At 40.0% G+C, this 17,371-nt stretch overlaps 1 protein-coding gene across 1 annotated transcript in view; it reads left to right on the top strand.

The window, feature by feature from the left end:
• Positions 1 to 17,371, top strand: part of SPTLC2 (serine palmitoyltransferase long chain base subunit 2) — a 104,299-nt gene that overhangs the window by 25,516 nt on the left and 61,412 nt on the right. The window contains exons 6-9 of the mRNA XM_042471097.1: positions 4,452 to 4,545; positions 8,930 to 9,035; positions 11,372 to 11,591; positions 16,123 to 16,249. Coding sequence (XP_042327031.1) covers positions 4,452 to 4,545; positions 8,930 to 9,035; positions 11,372 to 11,591; positions 16,123 to 16,249 — 547 coding nt within the window. The remainder of the gene's footprint in view (positions 1 to 4,451; positions 4,546 to 8,929; positions 9,036 to 11,371; positions 11,592 to 16,122; positions 16,250 to 17,371) is intronic.

The following is a 17,371-nucleotide window of genomic DNA, read 5'->3' as shown; positions in this document are numbered from 1 at the left end:
GGGGCCCCATCAGGGGCCGGCAAAGAGGAGGTGGCCTGGCCCCTGGTGGTGGGAACTCTGCCTTGGGGTGGAAGCTCCACCCCGGAGGGTGGAGGCTCCACCCCCGGCACGCGTCCCCTCCCCCGGGGTGGAAGCTCCACCCCATCCCCGGCTTCGGCCTCCCAGTTGTCTGAGGGACAGCAACCCGGCCCCCGGCTCAAAAAGGTTGCCTACCCCTGACATAAATTGTAAGAGCACGTGGGGGCTTCTTTCTTATCCCTTCAATCTTCAGTTGGAGAAGTAAGTGTCAATATAACTGGAGGAGCTGATGAGTTAAAGTCACCTTAGTTTCACTCCAGGGTAGTTATCAAATGTTTTGGTTTGATCAGGTAAAAATTCTGCCATTGAAAAGTTTTGTGAGGAGAGAGGATTTTGTAGTCTGATATACAGTCACCATTTACTTATTTTATGACTCATCCCAATGGTTTGTTCCTCTTCCATTATATTTATCCAAAATAAAATTAGGTGAACAGTGTATGGTTGCATAACAGACAGTAAAACACCCAGGTGAGTAGGCTACAGAGTGATGAGTGTGTGGAGGCTGTAAACAAATATATGCATTCCAAAGATATTGTGCAAGTGCCGCTTTGTGAGTTCATACATGAAGTTTCAAGCTGGTTGCTGCCTAATACAGTTGGTCCTCCTTATCCACGGATTTTTTATCCACAGATTAAAGCATCCACGGCTTGAAAATATTCCAAAAAAGTATAAATTCCAAATAGCAAAGTGAAGTCGAAGGCTTTCATGGCCGGCATCCATAGTTTTTTGTGGGTTTTTCGGGCTATGTGGCCATGTTCTAGACGGGTTTCTTCCTGACGTTTTGCCAGCACACAGGAAGAAACTCGTCCAGAGCATGGCCACATAGCCCGAAAAACCCACAAAAAACTCCAAATAGCAAACCTTGATTTTCCATTTTATATAAGGGACACCATTTTGTTGTGCCATCATATTTAATGGGACTTGAGCATCCACGAATTTTGGTATCCATGGGGTGTCCTGGAACCAAATGCCAGTGGATAACAAGGGCCCACTGTAATATTATTTTTCACCTTCCAAACAAAAAATTTTGTATTTACACATATAAAGGGTTTTTTAAAATTTAAATCCTCTTGTCATTCATTTTTACTGAATTAAAAATGTTCATCATTTGCACATGTCAGAAGTGGCTAATCTGAGTGTATTCTGCAATGCTTGTTTTTCTACTGTATGGTTTTCAAACCCAGATAAGTGTTCCCCCACTCCTTCCTTTTTTGGTTAACAGTTGGCTCTATGCTGCACGTATTGCATCAGCGGAGTCTCGTCCAGCAGAGCTGTTCAGGGTGGTTAAAGAGCTAACCCAACTGTCTCCCACCCTGAACCCATTATTAGAACCAACTATAGCCTGTTGTGATGCTTTTAATGACTTCTTTGCTGATAAAATCTCAGATAAAGGCTGATCTAGACACGAATATTACAACAGAAACAATAAGAAAGGTGTCCAGTGACTCTGCGGTCCATGTTAGACTGGACCATTTTGAGTCAGTAAATACTGATGAAGTGGACAAGCTCTTTGGAAGCGTAAGGAGGACGACATGTTCCCTTGATCCTTGCCCATCGTGGTTGACCATTCAGGGAGGGGATGCAACCAATACTCTACTACATCTTATAATTAATGCATCCCTAAAGGAGAGAATATTTCCATCAAAATTAAAACAAGTGATAGTGAAACCGCTTTTAAAGAAACCCTCTCTAGATCCCCTACTGAGAAACAACTACAGACTTGTCTCCCTTATACCATTTTTGGGCAAAATGATCGAGAGGGCAATCGCCCTCCAACTCCAAGCTATCTTGGATGAAGCAGATTATCTGAACCTATTTCAAACCAGTTTCAGGACGGGATAAGGAGTTGAGACGGCCATGGTCGCCCTAGTCGATGACCTCCATCTGGGCATCAACAAGGGAAGTGTGACCCTGTTGGTGCCCTTCGACATCTCAGCAGTTTTCAATACCATTGACCATGATATCCTTCTGGAATGCCGGAGGGAGTTAGGTATCAGGGGCACTGCACTCCAGTGGTTCTGATCCTACCTCTTTGGTAGATTCCAGATGGTGGAGCTGGGGGACAGCTGCTCTGCTAAAAGAGAACTGATATCTGGCATCCCTCAGGGTGCCATTTTGTCCCCCATGCTGTTTAACATGTACATGAAACCGCTAGGAGAGATCATCCGGAGACATGGGGCACGCTGTTATCAATATGCTGATGACACCCAAGTATACTTCTCTATGTCCCCGACTGATGCAGTGAATAGGGATGGCATCTCTCCTTTGGATGCCTGCCTTGGGTCAGTAATGGGCTGGATTAGGGGAAACAAACTCAAATTGAATCCAGGGAAAATGGAGGTACTAGCAATAGTTTCCCCAAGTCCAGGGATGGAGATTTGTCAACCTGTCCTGGACGGGATCACACTTCCCCTAAAGGACGAAGTACGCAGTTTGGGGGTACTTCTGGTTCCATCTCTACAGCTATCATCTCAAGTCTGGAAACCATGCCCTATGAGGAACGACTCAGGGAGCTGGGGATGTTTAGCCTGGAGAAAAGAAGGTTAAGAGGTGATATGATAGCCCTGTTTAAATATTTGAAGGGATGTCATGTTGAGGAGGGAGCAAGCTTGTTTTCTGCTGCTCCAGAGAACAGGACCCGGAACAATGGATGCAAGGTCCAGGAAAAGAGATTCCACCTCAACATTAGAAAGAACTTCCTGACAGTAAGAGCTGTTCGACAGTGGAACACACTCCCTTGGAGTGCAGTGGAGTCTCCTTCCTTGGAGGTTTTTAAGCAGAGGTTAGATGGCCATCTGTCGGGGATGCTTTGATTTGGATTTCCTGCATGGCAGGGGGTTGGACTGGATGGCCCTTGCGGTCTCTTCCAACTCTATGATTCTGTGATTCTATGAAGTAGATGTGATGGCGAGAAGTGCCCCTGGTATCAACTTCGGCTGATACACCAACTGCGTCCCTACCTGGACCGAAAGGACCTTGAAGCAGTCGTACTTGCACTGGTAATCTATCATCTTGATTTCTGTAATGCGCTTTACATGGGGCTACCTCTGTACCAAGTTTGGAAGCTTCAACTGGTGTAGAATGCAGCAGCCAGATTGGCCACAGGAACACCAAGGTCTGACCATATCACACCTGTATTTAAAACTCTTCACTAGCTACCAATCAGCTTCCGGGCGCAGTACAAAGTGTTGGTTATTACCTTTAAAGCCCTACATGGCTTGGGCCTGAGTTACTTAAAGGAACGCCTCTTCCTACATAATCCGCTCTGCACTCTCAGAACATCTGGGAAGACTATCCAAGACTATTGGACTATCCAAATACCAGATTGATATCAACTTCCCACAAAGCATTTACTGTCATGGCCCCTAAATTATGAAATAGCCTACTGGAAGAGATCCAATTTATCACTACCTTAGAAACCTTTAGGAAAGTGAATAAGACGGCTCACTTCCAGCGGGCTTATCCCCCAGATCTTTTGTAAATAAATATAAAGGGACGTCCCACTCTGAGTATGTTAAGTGGACCAGATGATGATATATTGATCTTAATGTGATACTATGTTTTTAAGCTGTATTTTATATGCAACTGTATTTCCATTTTTATGATTGTAAGCCTGCCTCGATCCCTAGGGAGAGGCGGGAAATACAAATAAACTATATTGTTGTTGTTGTTGTATCCGCATAGGGATCCGTTCTGGACACACACACACAACCCGGCAGATAGTAAAAACTGCAGGACGTCAAGTCCCATTGTTCCTGATGGTGATGTAGTTCACACATGACTGCATTGGAACAGCCACATGCACACACCACCATTGGGGAGAATGGGGTGGGGCCACCTGTGGGTGCTCCAGTCCATGGATGGTAAGCCCATGGAAGAGAGACGACCGTACTGTTTAGCACCCATTGTAAAAAACTACTCAGTCTTATCCAGAGTGATAGATTGCTCATTTAAATAACAACCCAAATATGTATACTTGGACATTCAGTCATCCAACTAATTTATTAGAATATTTGGATTTGGTTCCATTGTAGAACATACTTTTAATATTAAGACTTGATTACTGCATTAAGGTGCCTTTTTATTGACAATTAAAAATATGCTTTTCCATCTTCATATGTAAGCTGGAGCTATAGAAGTGCTGGGTAGTACAGTAAAGGAAACAAAGAAGCAAACCTATGTTCTGATCCATCTCAAATGGCACCAAGAATTGATGTTATCTGTTATGGCTAGCCAAAGAAAATTGATTGGAGAAACATGAGATAGTCTGTAGGAAATTTAATTTTTTCACAACAATCAACTTAGTAGAGGTTAATTGTTACCTACAGCTTTCTCTCTGGCTCATTTTTTTCCTCTGTTGTTTCCTTGATCAGGGCTGTCTCATACTGAGTGATGAGTTGAATCATGCATCTCTAGTACTGGGAGCAAGACTTTCAGGAGCAACAATTAGAATCTTCAAACACAACAGTGAGTATTTGTCAGCAGGTCGATTTGTTTAATACTACAGTGGTGCCTCGGGTTACGAAATTAATTCGTAACGCGGCCGCTTTCGTAACCCGAAAAGCCTTCGTAAGCCGAATTGCCATAGGCGCTAATGGGGAAAAGCCGCGATTCCGTGCGAAAAAGCCGAAAAAAGCACCAAAAGTTTTTTCGTAACCCGAAAAAACATTCGTAACCCGAAACAATAATTCCCTATGGGATTTTTTCATATCCCGAAAATTTCGTAACCTGGGTATTTCGTATCCCGAGGTACCACTGTATTGTGGCTGAGTAGAGAACAGAATGCATTAATCTGGTTGACCCTAAGATTAGCCCTAAATTTAGATCTCTACTACTATATACTTTTTTTATCGGCAGATAACAGTATAGCTCATGTTTTCTTTAAAATACTTAGAAGAAATTTTGGTAAATATCTTGGTCTACATTCTTAATTCCCTTAATGGAAATACAGTCCACTCTCCCCATGCTTGGGGGATCTGTTCCGGACACGGACACACACACCCTGCGTATGGGGGAAAGAGTGTATGCTCAAGCCCCATAGAAAATAGTGGGGCATGTGCTCGCGGTGGTGTGAGTACACACCGTATTATTTCTGCCGGGGCTTGCCTTCAGTGTAAGCGCAATGCCGCGGAAGGCAAGCCTACCTATAAGGAGGGTCAACCGTAATGGGGACTTGCCTGGGAAAGCTGATTAATGAGTAGTAATAAATGGTTATGGGGATGAACAACTTTTGCCTTGGATAAACATTTTTATATAGTTCTTGATTTGAACCGTACAACAGCTCAAAGCACTAGGATCAAACCAAAAAATGCTGCATATGCTCATGTATAAGTCTAGAAATTTTAATTTAAAAATTTACCTCAAAAACCTAGGTTGAGTTATCCATGGGGCAATATAAATGCTACACTTTAACTCTTATTAAAAGGGAACCATCCCCTGGCAAAAGGCAAGAGTGTGATCTGTTCTGGAAGCACTGACCTCCCTCTACTTTCTCTTCCATCCAGCCTTTAGTGTGAGCCAAAATAGTTATGCCTGTCATAATTGTGTAGGTTCTTTGGCATTGTTTTCCTTTGCATCATCATTTAGGTCATTTTTTGCATGTCCCTAAATTTTACCTTTGACTTATCGCAGAGTCATAGCAAAATCCATAATTTTGCCCCCAAAACCTGCCCCTGACTTACACATGAGGTCGACATATAGTCAAATGTATACCGTATTTGTGTTCTTGTGGCACCCTGAAATACTGGCTAAAGCCATCAACCCCCCAGCCCCAGTAATATTCATTACTCTAATTATATTCTAAGTAGCATTTTGGCAAATGTGAAAGTAGTGCTGCCAGTGATGGAATTGGGAAAGAGCAATATTATGAAAATTGTGTGGGAAGCTATCTGGGTCAGTTTACCCAGAATGCCCTTGAAGAGACATTGAGAGCAACCCACATCTTTTCAGATTTCCCTCCTGCAACCAAGAAGTTTAGAAATGTTTGATCTATAAATAAAGAGGTTTTCTTAACACGTTGAGTTTCACCAGCTGTCTGGATTGGATGCGGAGTGCATGGGCAGATGGTGTATACATAGGACTTGGTAGGGCACCCATAAAATGAGGAATAAAAATCTACCCAGTAATAAATTTTGCACCAGGGAATTCCAAAAGAAAAGCAGCATGTGTTTTATAGACTATAGCAAAGCCTTTGACTGCATAGATCATGAAAAGCTATGGAATGCCCTTAAAGACATGTGAGTGCCAATACATCTGATAGTCCTGATGAGGAATCTGTACTCAGGACAAGAGGCTACTGTCAGAACAGAACACAGAGAAACAGATTGGTTCCTAGTAGACAAGGGGGTCAGATAAGGCTGTATGCTTTCATCCTGTCTGTTCAACTTGTATGCAGAGCATATTGTAAGAAAAGCAGGCTTGGACAGAGAAGAAGGAGGAGTGAAAATAGGAGGAAGGAATATCAGCAATCTGAGCTATGCAGATGACACCATAATACTAGCAGAAAACCTCACAGACCTGGAATACCTAATAAGGAAGATCAAAGAAGAAAGTGCAAAGGCAGGCTTAATGTTGAATGTAAAGAAAACAAAAATAATGACCACCAAGAACCTTCACAAGTTCAAGCTAGACAATGAAGAAATATATATAGTAAAGGAATTCCCATACCTGGGATCAAATATTGATAGAAATGGGGACTGCAATCAGGAAATCAGAAGAAGATTAAGAATGGGGAGGGTGGCTGTGAAAGAACTAAAGATTCTAAAATACAAAGATATGCAACTGAGCACAAAAGTTAGAATCATACAAGCCATTGTATTCCCTGTTACCATTTATGGATATGGGAGCTGCACAGTTAAGAAAGATGATAGGAAGAAAATCAATTTGTGGTGTGGTTCTGGAGAAGCGTGCTGAGGATCCCATGGACAGGCAAAAAGATAAATCGGTCCTAGAACAGTCAAGCTGGAAACTTCCCTGGAAGCCAAGATGACCAAACTGAGGCTGTTGTACTTCGGACATATCATGAGAAGGAAAAGACAATAATACTGGGAAAAGTGGAAAGAGAGGAATGCCACATGCTAGATGGATGGACTGTATTAAGAAGGTCACAGCTATGAGGTTGCAGGAATTAAGCAGAGCAGTGGAGGGCAGATGGTCTTGGAGATGTCTCATCCATAGGGTCGCCATGACTCGAAATCGGCTCGAGGGCAGTTGACAACAAAAATAAATTTTGCAGTTAATCTAGCCTAATTTCTGAAGTGTGGATCTTCTGCTTTTGAATTACTTCAGCAGAATTAGAACTGTTTGACCCAACGAAGAAGCTGAGAACAGTCTTCCTAAAATCAGCTGTCATGATCTGACTCTGTGCAAAGCTCTTTGAATTGTCCCTTCACTCCAGTTCATTTTGTCTCAATGAGAATTGTTTTACTTGCAGAGGGGGTATGACTTAGATAATGGGAACATCCTCTGTACTGCTGTTGCACACTGTGTCTATGTCAGGAATGTTTACTTGACTTTAGTTGGGTTATGTTCTTTCTGCCCTTCTATATATGGTTACTTCTTTTGACCTGCACTGGTCAAATTTAGATGTGGCAAGATGGTCATCAGCATAGTCTCAGTGTGCATAATGTATATTTGAACATGTACTAGTTCCTTTTGAAGCTCTTTGAAATTCCTCTTTGTACTGTCCTGAATAATTTGGTGCCACCAAACGTGGTCACTACGCTGCTCACCCCAGGTTTGAGTTTGTACTGATACAGATCTCTGCATAGGTTTGCACATTCCCCATTCAGACAATCAGCATCATTCTGCAATGATGCAAACTGCAAAAAGGTCTTTTGCAGCTTCTTATTGTTACTCCCCTTCTGTACTAATTATTATAGTTTTTCTGTTTCTTCTTTAGTTGGTGTCTGATGGTGGTGATGCTGATGATAATCATGATGATGATGATGATGATGATGATGATGATGGTCATATTCCTCTTCTTTTTGCTCCTCCTCCTCTATTGATTTATTTAGCTCTTTCCTTTTTTATTTGTGCATAACCTTGCCTTCTCTTCAAACAGACACTGTCACATGTCTAGCCATATTTTAAAGCATATAAATTACAAATTTCATGTTAAGATGAGGTTTTACTTTTGGAGGCAATTCCTTATATTCAGTATTTGTATTCACTGCTGTATTGAGCATTGTATATCCACAGGGGGAAATATTTATTTATTTATTTATTTATTTATTTATTTATTTATTTATTTTCCACCTTTCTCCCATAATGGGATTCAAGGCAGCTTACAATGCAAAAATAGGGCTTTCTGAGTTACTGTATATACTCGTCTATAAGTCTAAAAATTTATGCCCCAAAATTGACCCCCAAAATCCTAGGTTGACTTATTTACGAGTCACTATGGTAATGGGATAATAGCTCTTTCAGATTTCTCCATGCAGTTTCTTTCTCTCTTGAGCCAATCAGAAAGAGTCCTGGGTGATTGATTGATACTGATATTTGTTTAAGTCCCTCTCCTGCCTGCATGCCTCACTTTCTGGGGAGTGAAGGCTGAAACAAAAGCTGAAACATTGAAGCTTAAAGCTTCAGTGAGAATGTCCCTTTTGCCGCATGCACACATACATAAACTGAAGGAGCCTCCAAGTTTTACCCTTTACCTCTCCACGGGTCATGGCAAAATCTATAATTTTGGCCCCAAAACCTGCCCTTGACTGATATATGAGGTCGACTTATAGTTGAGTATATACGGTACTGATCAATCTAAACTTGGGTGAAGTAATATGTTCTGTTGCTGCTTCTGCTTTTACTCAGCATTCCAATGTTTTTTGGAATTATGTTCTCTCATTTATAGATATGCAGAGCTTGGAAAAACTACTAAAAGATGCCATTGTGTATGGGCAGCCTCGCACACACAGACCCTGGAAGAAAATTCTCATCATTGTTGAAGGCATATACAGGTACACATCTTTTTCCTCTACTATCAGTTTTAATACTCTATTTGGCTGATGATAGTGTCCATTTTGAGGCAAACTGTAATTAAAATTAATACATAGGACTTTTACTGCTTTCCCATAACAGTTCTAATTGTTTTAATCATAATCAATTATGCTGCAAGGTTAATCAGTACTACTAAATGTAAACTGAAAGTGTGACTCACTCTGCCAGAATATCTCACATTTTACTGTTTATCATGTACACCTGGAAAGATTTGAAGATGTGATTCATATCTAACCTCCACTTATTTCTTTGCCTGTATCTTATATAGCCACATTCTCAGTCAAAGATAATCTTTGCAATGGACACTGATTACGTTTGACTTAAGGGAATATTGTGTAGGAAAGAGGAGTGTAAAATAGGAAACTTCAGTTTTATTAGAAATATTTATTTGTGCCTCACTTTCTGTTAACTTGCTAGAACAGCTTACAAAAAAAAAATCTGAACTGTACAGTATTCCAGTATTTTAAAAACTACAGATTCACAGTTCTGTCATTAAAAGGCATGGATGTGGAACATAATAAAAGCAATGTGGTCATAACCACCACCACCCACCATCATCATCATTTCTAGTAGCATGTTAATCCAAAAAATGGTTCTATCTTGTTTTAAGCAAACAATGCTGATGGGAAGGGAAAACATTTGTGTACACACCTGGGCACAGAGTCTTACGCTGCTCACAGGTTAGTTTAAGATTGGCAGTGCGGTTCACATACCCACACTTTGTTATAAAAGGTTCTCTGCTTCTGCTAAACTTTTATTTTATCAACTTTTTTTTTCTCTTGGGTTGCAAAATAAATGCCAACTTAGTGCCCCACTGGTGTATGAAAGTGATATTTACCTTTATTGTTCCTCAGTTAAGAGGATGAGACACATCTTTCCTAAACTCCCTAGTATAAATCTGAGGATTTCTGTGATGGACGTACCTCCTGCTTTAGTTGTTTGGAAATATGCGACTATGCTTTGTCTGTCTGCTCTCAGCTAGTACCACAGCTCTTTTAGATGTATGTGATGCTGTTTACTATTCTAGGCTCTTCAGCATAATAAACAATTTTTAAGAAAAGATCACAAGTGGATGTTGCAAGAAGTCTGGGTGCAATGTATTTTAAACATTCTTTTCTTAGCATTAGAACCAGAAAAACTACCTCTATAACTTGTCCTCAAACTTGGAAAAAATGTTTCCACAAACCAAAATAACATTCTGATCTTTTTTTATTTTAAATTTTAAGTAATACAATGAACTTGGACTATGCATCAACAAAAAATCTCTGCCATGTTTTGTCCAGGAGCTTATGTAGATCATTTAAAAGAAGAAGAAGAGTAACAATAAGGAAGCAGTTCTTTAGAGTGAAAATATCAGGACAAAAGATTTTATAAGTTACAGTGAATAAAGAGAATTGATTAAGATAGCAAAATATAGGAACTAATATATTTGTGCAAATTAGACATACTGGTATTCACCTTTGAAGAATTGTTTTACCAAAGGATTTGTCAATATAGTTTAGAACAGGGGTGGACAACTATGGAAGGAGAGGAATTGCATTAGCTGCCCAGGAGAGCTTGGAGGGCTACACTCGCATCTGTTCCTATAAAAAACCTACTCCCCCCCCCCCATGCCCTTTAAAGTACAAGGGAGGCATTTTCACTATGTATTTGGCCCATTTTGGGCCCAAGACAGGCTTTCTGTCACAACAGAAAATGAGTAGAAGCATGTCACGTATTGGGTCTAAATTAGCCCAGGGTGGGCCCAAAATATGGAAATAGCCCCCACAGTCCTAAGAGGGCATTTTGGAGACCCAATATTTTGAGGGGGGGTAGTTTTGTAACAGTTTTTAAAAATATATATATTTGATTCCTGAGGACTCAAGGGAGCCTCCAAACATGGTGGAAATGCCCTCCAAACAACCTAGAAGGCTTCAGGGAGGGGGGGGCATTTTGGAACAACATTTTTTACAAAAATGATCCCTGAACTGCACTTTGCCCATCCCTGGTACAAAAGGTTGATATAATGTATAGGGCTGCAGCATAGCCCCCTTACATTTGGGACAGATGACCATTGCTCTGCTCTTGTTCCCTGAGGTATGGACACATCCTTTCCTTTCAGATGGGTGAGTCTAGAGTTACTCTGTTTTGCTGCCACATGTGTATTTGTAAGATCTGTCAGTGTCCTGTATGATTGTTCCTTGCAGCCATGGTTGTGTAATCACTTGGAAAATAATTAGACATCCCCTTTTCAAGGAGATTTGGATACTGTTGGAAGACTCCAAAATTCACAGTAATTTTTGCTTTTCTACTATAGCATGGAAGGATCGATTGTCAGGCTGCCTGAAGTGATTGCTCTTAAGAAGAAGTACAAATCTTACTTATATGTGGATGAAGCTCATAGTATAGGCGCACTGGGTCCCAATGGCCGTGGTGTGGTGGAATATTTTGGACTTGATCCTGAGGATGTGGATATTATGATGGGCACATTCACCAAGAGCTTTGGAGCTGCTGGAGGATATATTGGAGGCAAAAAGGTAAAATGAGTGTTAGGAAGAAGCTTGGTATTTCTTTAAAGAAAGGAATATCTAACAGTTCAAAGATTATGGACAAAAATATGTTTAAAAAATAAATGACAGATAGAGATACTGTTATCTCCTAGCAGTTGTTCCCTGCCAAATGTATACAATCAAAACAATGCTTATTTATTGTCAAACATCAGATGTCCAGGGCCAGTGGTTGAGTAAACTATATGTGTTTTGCTGAAAGACTTGGGGAACATAAGCAAAAATAGCATCAGTACTCTGGTCCAAAACACACTGTAGAAATAATCCAGTTTGAGACTGCTTTAGCAGACTGCTTAATGCTAGGGAATTCTGGGAACTGTAGTTTTGTGAGACATTTAGCCTTCTCTGTCACAGAGCTCTGGTGCTACAATAATCTACAATTTCCCAGGATTCCTTAGCAATGAGCCAGGGCAATTAAAGCGGTCTCAAACTGGATTATTTCTGCAGTGTGTTTTGGACCTTTAAGATAGATATTGTTGTCCACGGCTTAACCACATGGCTTCTACTGAACCTGCTTTTTCTTTTGCTCATGTTACAACTGGCAGCTGCTGCCCCACCTGCACACTTAAGATGCTGAACTCCATGTATACTTTTTGTGGTGCTCATTTTCTTTACCTAGCTTTCCCATCTTCTTTAGCCATTTACTGAAGTAGACTTCTTTCATTGACTACTTCACCAAAATAACTTTAATTTTCCTTTTGTGTTGTTGTCTGTATGGCAAGATATCTTCCTTGAACTGATTTCTGAACAAGGCCATACTAATAGTCCTTCTGACTGCTTTTGTCTCCAGAGCAAAATTAGCTAGTATATCTTCTCAAATTCCAAAATACAAAGATAATGAAGAGTGCGTACAATCCTAGCTTTACAAGGAAGACAGGTTTAACTGTGTTGGTTTCATTTCATCTCCTTTGCCTATATTGATCATAACTGGCTAGCAGAGCACTTTGGCTGTCTTTTGCAACATTGCACACAAAGGCTTTTTATTTAATTTTAATCTTGGTATTACTCTTATTGTATCCTTTATTATTCCTCTTTGCTAGGAAACCAGACATACTCGGTTGTTTTTCTTGACAATTATTTTCTCATATGAGCAGGGCTTCTCGTGGCTTTTTTATTTCATTTGGTAATCTAAATTCCAAATGAAAATATCATTTACCAAATTTTCTGTTTGAGGGATGCATATTTTATTTACACTCGATAATTGAAAATGTATGGGCACTCTGAGATTGTCTGAGTTCAGCTATATGCTATTAGAACACAGAATGGAGGAAAAACTCCACTTCAAGGCACATTTGTGCCTGCTTCTCTCTTCCTTACTGGACAGAGAAGTACCTGGATAAACAAATTGCCATTGTAGTTGCCTGATTAAATTATCAGTAATGGCCAGATAAAATGATCAGCCACCATAACAGAAAACCAACTGTGTAAATCATGAATAATATAATTTGTGATGTTCACATCTCATTAGGATTGTCCTACACATATATAAGGGTGTTTAACAGCCACAGGATCTCCAAAAATAATAAATTTTCCCCCCCAACATCAAAAAACAAACAAATACATACATACATAATGGTGCTTGCTAGGAATGTAGTGATTCTCTCACAGCTACTTTGTCCATGCTCTTTAAATTCTCTATGAAATCAAGGTGTGGGTTTTTCATAAGAATCTTTTTACTAATGGTGGTTGCATGGGTAGTTTGTCATACTTAATCGCTTTTCTGATAGTGATTCAATTTTGAAATCCTATTTATTTTCATTTTTAAGCCTCCTATTAACCAAAGTTTTCTGTACAAACTCTGTAAAATATATAAAATGCAACACAATATAATAAAATTGTGATTAGAGAAGCAGAAGATAAAAACAAGACCAGCAGGAGACAATAAAATAATTCTACATATAAATTGAATTTTAAACACCAGCAGGATAAAATTGCTGGAATAATAAAAAGATCTTTGTCTGATAGTGAAAAGATAATGTTGCTCCTACCATGATGCTGTTTGGGGAGCACCTTTCACAGATTGGATCCACCTACTGAAAAGATCCTCCCTTGTGTAGCCACTGAATACCTTATAAGGCAGGGCACACAGAAAAGTGCAGTCTTGTGTGTTAAATTTATTTTAAAATGTATGAATCTATTGTTTATTAGAGATTTCTAAATTTTATATACTGATAGTTCTGCATTTTAGTTGTATTGAAGTTGTATCACTACACAAACATATCCTTCATATGAATCCTAGGCCTACTTCAACCACAAGGCAGGAAATTCACAAAAAAGATTATTCCTTTTCCCTCATATATACTTGCCCCCTTTCTTAAGCTGAAAACTAATATGATCTGAATGAAGGTTAGGGAAGTCTAGGAAGTCACCTTTCCTTGTGATGTCTAGTTTTCCATGTGAAGAACAGCTTGAGTATTCAGTCTTAAGAGCAGTTGCCACTCTGAAATGATCAAGTTACAGACCTCCCTCTTGATTAGGAACGAGACTTTAACCATAAAGGGGAATTCAAAGATAATTATCCATATGTGAGAGAACCTTGCTGTGACTCGCCAGGCTCTGTTTTCCTTACAGATTTGGACATTAAAACTAGGATAGCTTTGTGTTTAGGCTCCTGTTGGATTCTCTTCTGTCAAACAAGTGGCTACATTTAGACAGAAAAAATGCAGTACACAAATATAGGATGGTTAACACCAGGCTTGATAGAAACACAAGTGAAAAGAATCTAGACGTCTTAGTAGGCCATTAGTCAACAGTGTGATGTGGCAGCCAAAAAAGTAAATGAAGTTCTAGGCTGCATCACCAGAAGTATAGTGACCAGACCAAAGGAAGTATAAGTGCCACACTGTTCTGCTTTGGTCAAATCTCACATGGAATACTTTGTCCAATTCTGATCACCACAGTTCAAGAAAGATATTGACAAACTGGAATGTGTCCAGAGGAGGGTGACCCAGTTGATCAAAGGAAACCAATCCTTCTGAGGAATGACTTAAGGAGCAAGTATGATTCGCTGGAAAAAGACAAAGGGATCACTCTTTAAATATTTCAAGGGATGTCATGTAGAAGATGGAGTGGTCTTGTTTTCTGCTGTTCTAGAGACGAGAACATAAACCAATTACATGAAAAGATTCCACCTAAACATTAGGAAGAACTTATTTACTGTAAGAGCTGTTTGACTGTGGAATAGAAGATAGACTCTTCTTTGGAGGCTTTTAAATAGCTTGGATGGCCATCTCTCAGAAGAGCTTTAACTGTATATTCCAGCATGACAGGGTTGGACTAGGTGGCCCTCACAGTTCCTTCCAACTCTGTAACTCTATGAATCTATTGACTACTGATGTTGTTGTGCCTACTGGGATAAATGATTTGTAGTAATTTTGCTGGTTGTGTTGTGCCTTCTTTCTGCTACCCATCTCTTGATGATACTGACATGGTGATGCTGCCTATTTTCTGTGTCTGGTAATCCAAAGCCGTGCCATATGGAAGGAACAATCCTGTCTATTTACTTATGTGTTTATTTATTAAACCATTTTAATTTATGTCCTTTATCAGGACAAGCGCATACAATAGAAAAAAATAAATAATATTGGACAAAGGTTAACAACAGTTTGTTGTTGTATGCTTTCCAGTTGTTTCCAGCTTATTGCAATCCTAAAACCATGGGGATTTCATGTCAAGATTTATTCAGCGGGTGTTTTCCAGTGCCTTCCTCTGAGGCTGAGAGACTGTGACTTGCTCAAGGTCACCCAGTGGGTTTCCATGGCTGAGTGGGGATTTGAATCCTGGTCTCCAGTGTTGTAGTCCAATGTTCAAACCACTACAATGTGGCTCACTAAAAATAGATTTAAATGATTTAAAACAAATTAAAATGGGGTCTTGATGTTATTGTACAGTAATGGCTTTCCTTAGTTCAGAATTCCAGAGTCAAAAGCAATTGTCTAATAATTTCAGATGCTGGTGAAGGAAATAAAATTTCTCAGTAGCCATAGGTAATACAGTGCACCCTTACTTTATGCGGGGGATCCATTCCGGACTCCCCCGCATAAATCAAATACCGCCTATGCTCGAGCCCCATTTGAATTAATGGGGCTCATGCATGCGGCGGTGCGTGCGCGCCTCAGTCACACATCCCATTCATCCCTATGGGATGCGCTGCCCCTTTCCCCCGTGCGGCTTTCAGTGTATGCTGAAAGCTGCATAAGCGGGCACACTGTATATGCAATTTAGGGAAGTGAAGCTCTCACCAGTATTGCTGTATAGAAGGTTAAAAGTTCTTGAGATACATACACACACACTAGTACACCTATGTCTGCTCAGAGACCATTCTTGATTCATTTTTATTGTCACCTTAGGTTCTGTGCTAGACCATAGTATAATCTGGTAGACAAGTAAACAGAAACACTCTCCAGCAAGATTGTCTTAAACTTTGGGCAGTCTGTTTTTTGGTTTGTTTGTTTCAAGATCCACAGTAATATCTGAGAGACTGCTATGTTCACTCTTCCAGGAGCTGATTGATTATCTTCGTGTCCATTCACACAGTGCAGTATATGCCACATCATTATCCCCTCCTGTTCTTCAGCAAATCATCTCAACCATGAAGTGCATTATGGGTGAAGATGGCACAACACTTGGTGAGTCTTGATCTTTATAATAGGTAGAGATTTTCTCCCCTGGTAACAGATGTCTGCATTTATGGGGACAGACTGTCTAGCCATGGGGCAAAGAATGGAATGCTTTCTTCTAGGAGAATTCAGAAGGTATATCATTATGCACTGCTAGTGTACCTTTTTTAACTCTTACAATAAAATATTCAGGTTGGTCATGTTGGATGGAAAACAGTGCACTCATGGGACAAAATGATACACTCATCTCTACTACTTAGGTCCTGTCTAAATGGCTACTGTCTTGGAATTAAGGGTGGACCTAGATGACACAATACATTTTTATCCAGGTTTTAAACTATTTGAGTAGTTTCTACTCTACCACCTACTTTTTATGTAAAGGTGCTTGCTTAATACAGAGATTTACAAGGAATTAAATGTAAAAGTCTACGTTTAATAATACAGTAGGCTTCAAAATGCAGTAACACTGAAAGACTTCTTAACTCTTTGATACCTGCGTAGAATGCATCCCACAAAAGAAGGGATAGTTTTCTCATTTTTCTAGGCTCAACATTACAGTGTGTTGCTTCATATGGCAATTTAATTTCATGTTGGGTTTTCTGAAATATTAAGAGTTCTGAGATGATGGAATCCTTCTACTATTAAATATCTTACATTCAAACCTAAAATACAGATTTGAATTCTTTGCAAGTGTTGCTGATGGCCACAAGGTGGCAGTATGTATTGGACTTACTGGCACCACCAGACCCACCAGACGTTTGTGATAACTTGTCTGGAAATTTGCATTTTGCAGCCTAACTTCGGGTGATCCCTTTTTTGGAAACTGGATGAATGAAACTTTGTGTCATTGCTAGTGGACTGGTTCAAACTCTCTAAGGCAAAAACACTATGCAGATTGAAACTCCCTTATTTGAAATGCTTAGTACCAGGGGTCTTTTGGATTTTGGAATATTTGCCAGCTGCCTGCTTCTGCCTTGAATGAACAGGTGGGGCCTGACCAGAGCAGAATAGAGTGGCACTATTACTTTCCTTGGTCCAGACACTATACTTCTATTGATGCAGCCTAAAATCACATTGGCCTTGTTAGCTGCTGTAACACACTATTGACTCATGTTCAATTTGTGGTCTACT

Source organism: Sceloporus undulatus, chromosome 1, assembly GCF_019175285.1.
Source record: "Sceloporus undulatus isolate JIND9_A2432 ecotype Alabama chromosome 1, SceUnd_v1.1, whole genome shotgun sequence".
Classification (NCBI taxonomy): Eukaryota; Metazoa; Chordata; class Lepidosauria; order Squamata; family Phrynosomatidae; genus Sceloporus; species Sceloporus undulatus.
Note: the sequence above shows the minus strand (reverse complement) of the source record. Positions and strands in the feature narration are given on the sequence as shown.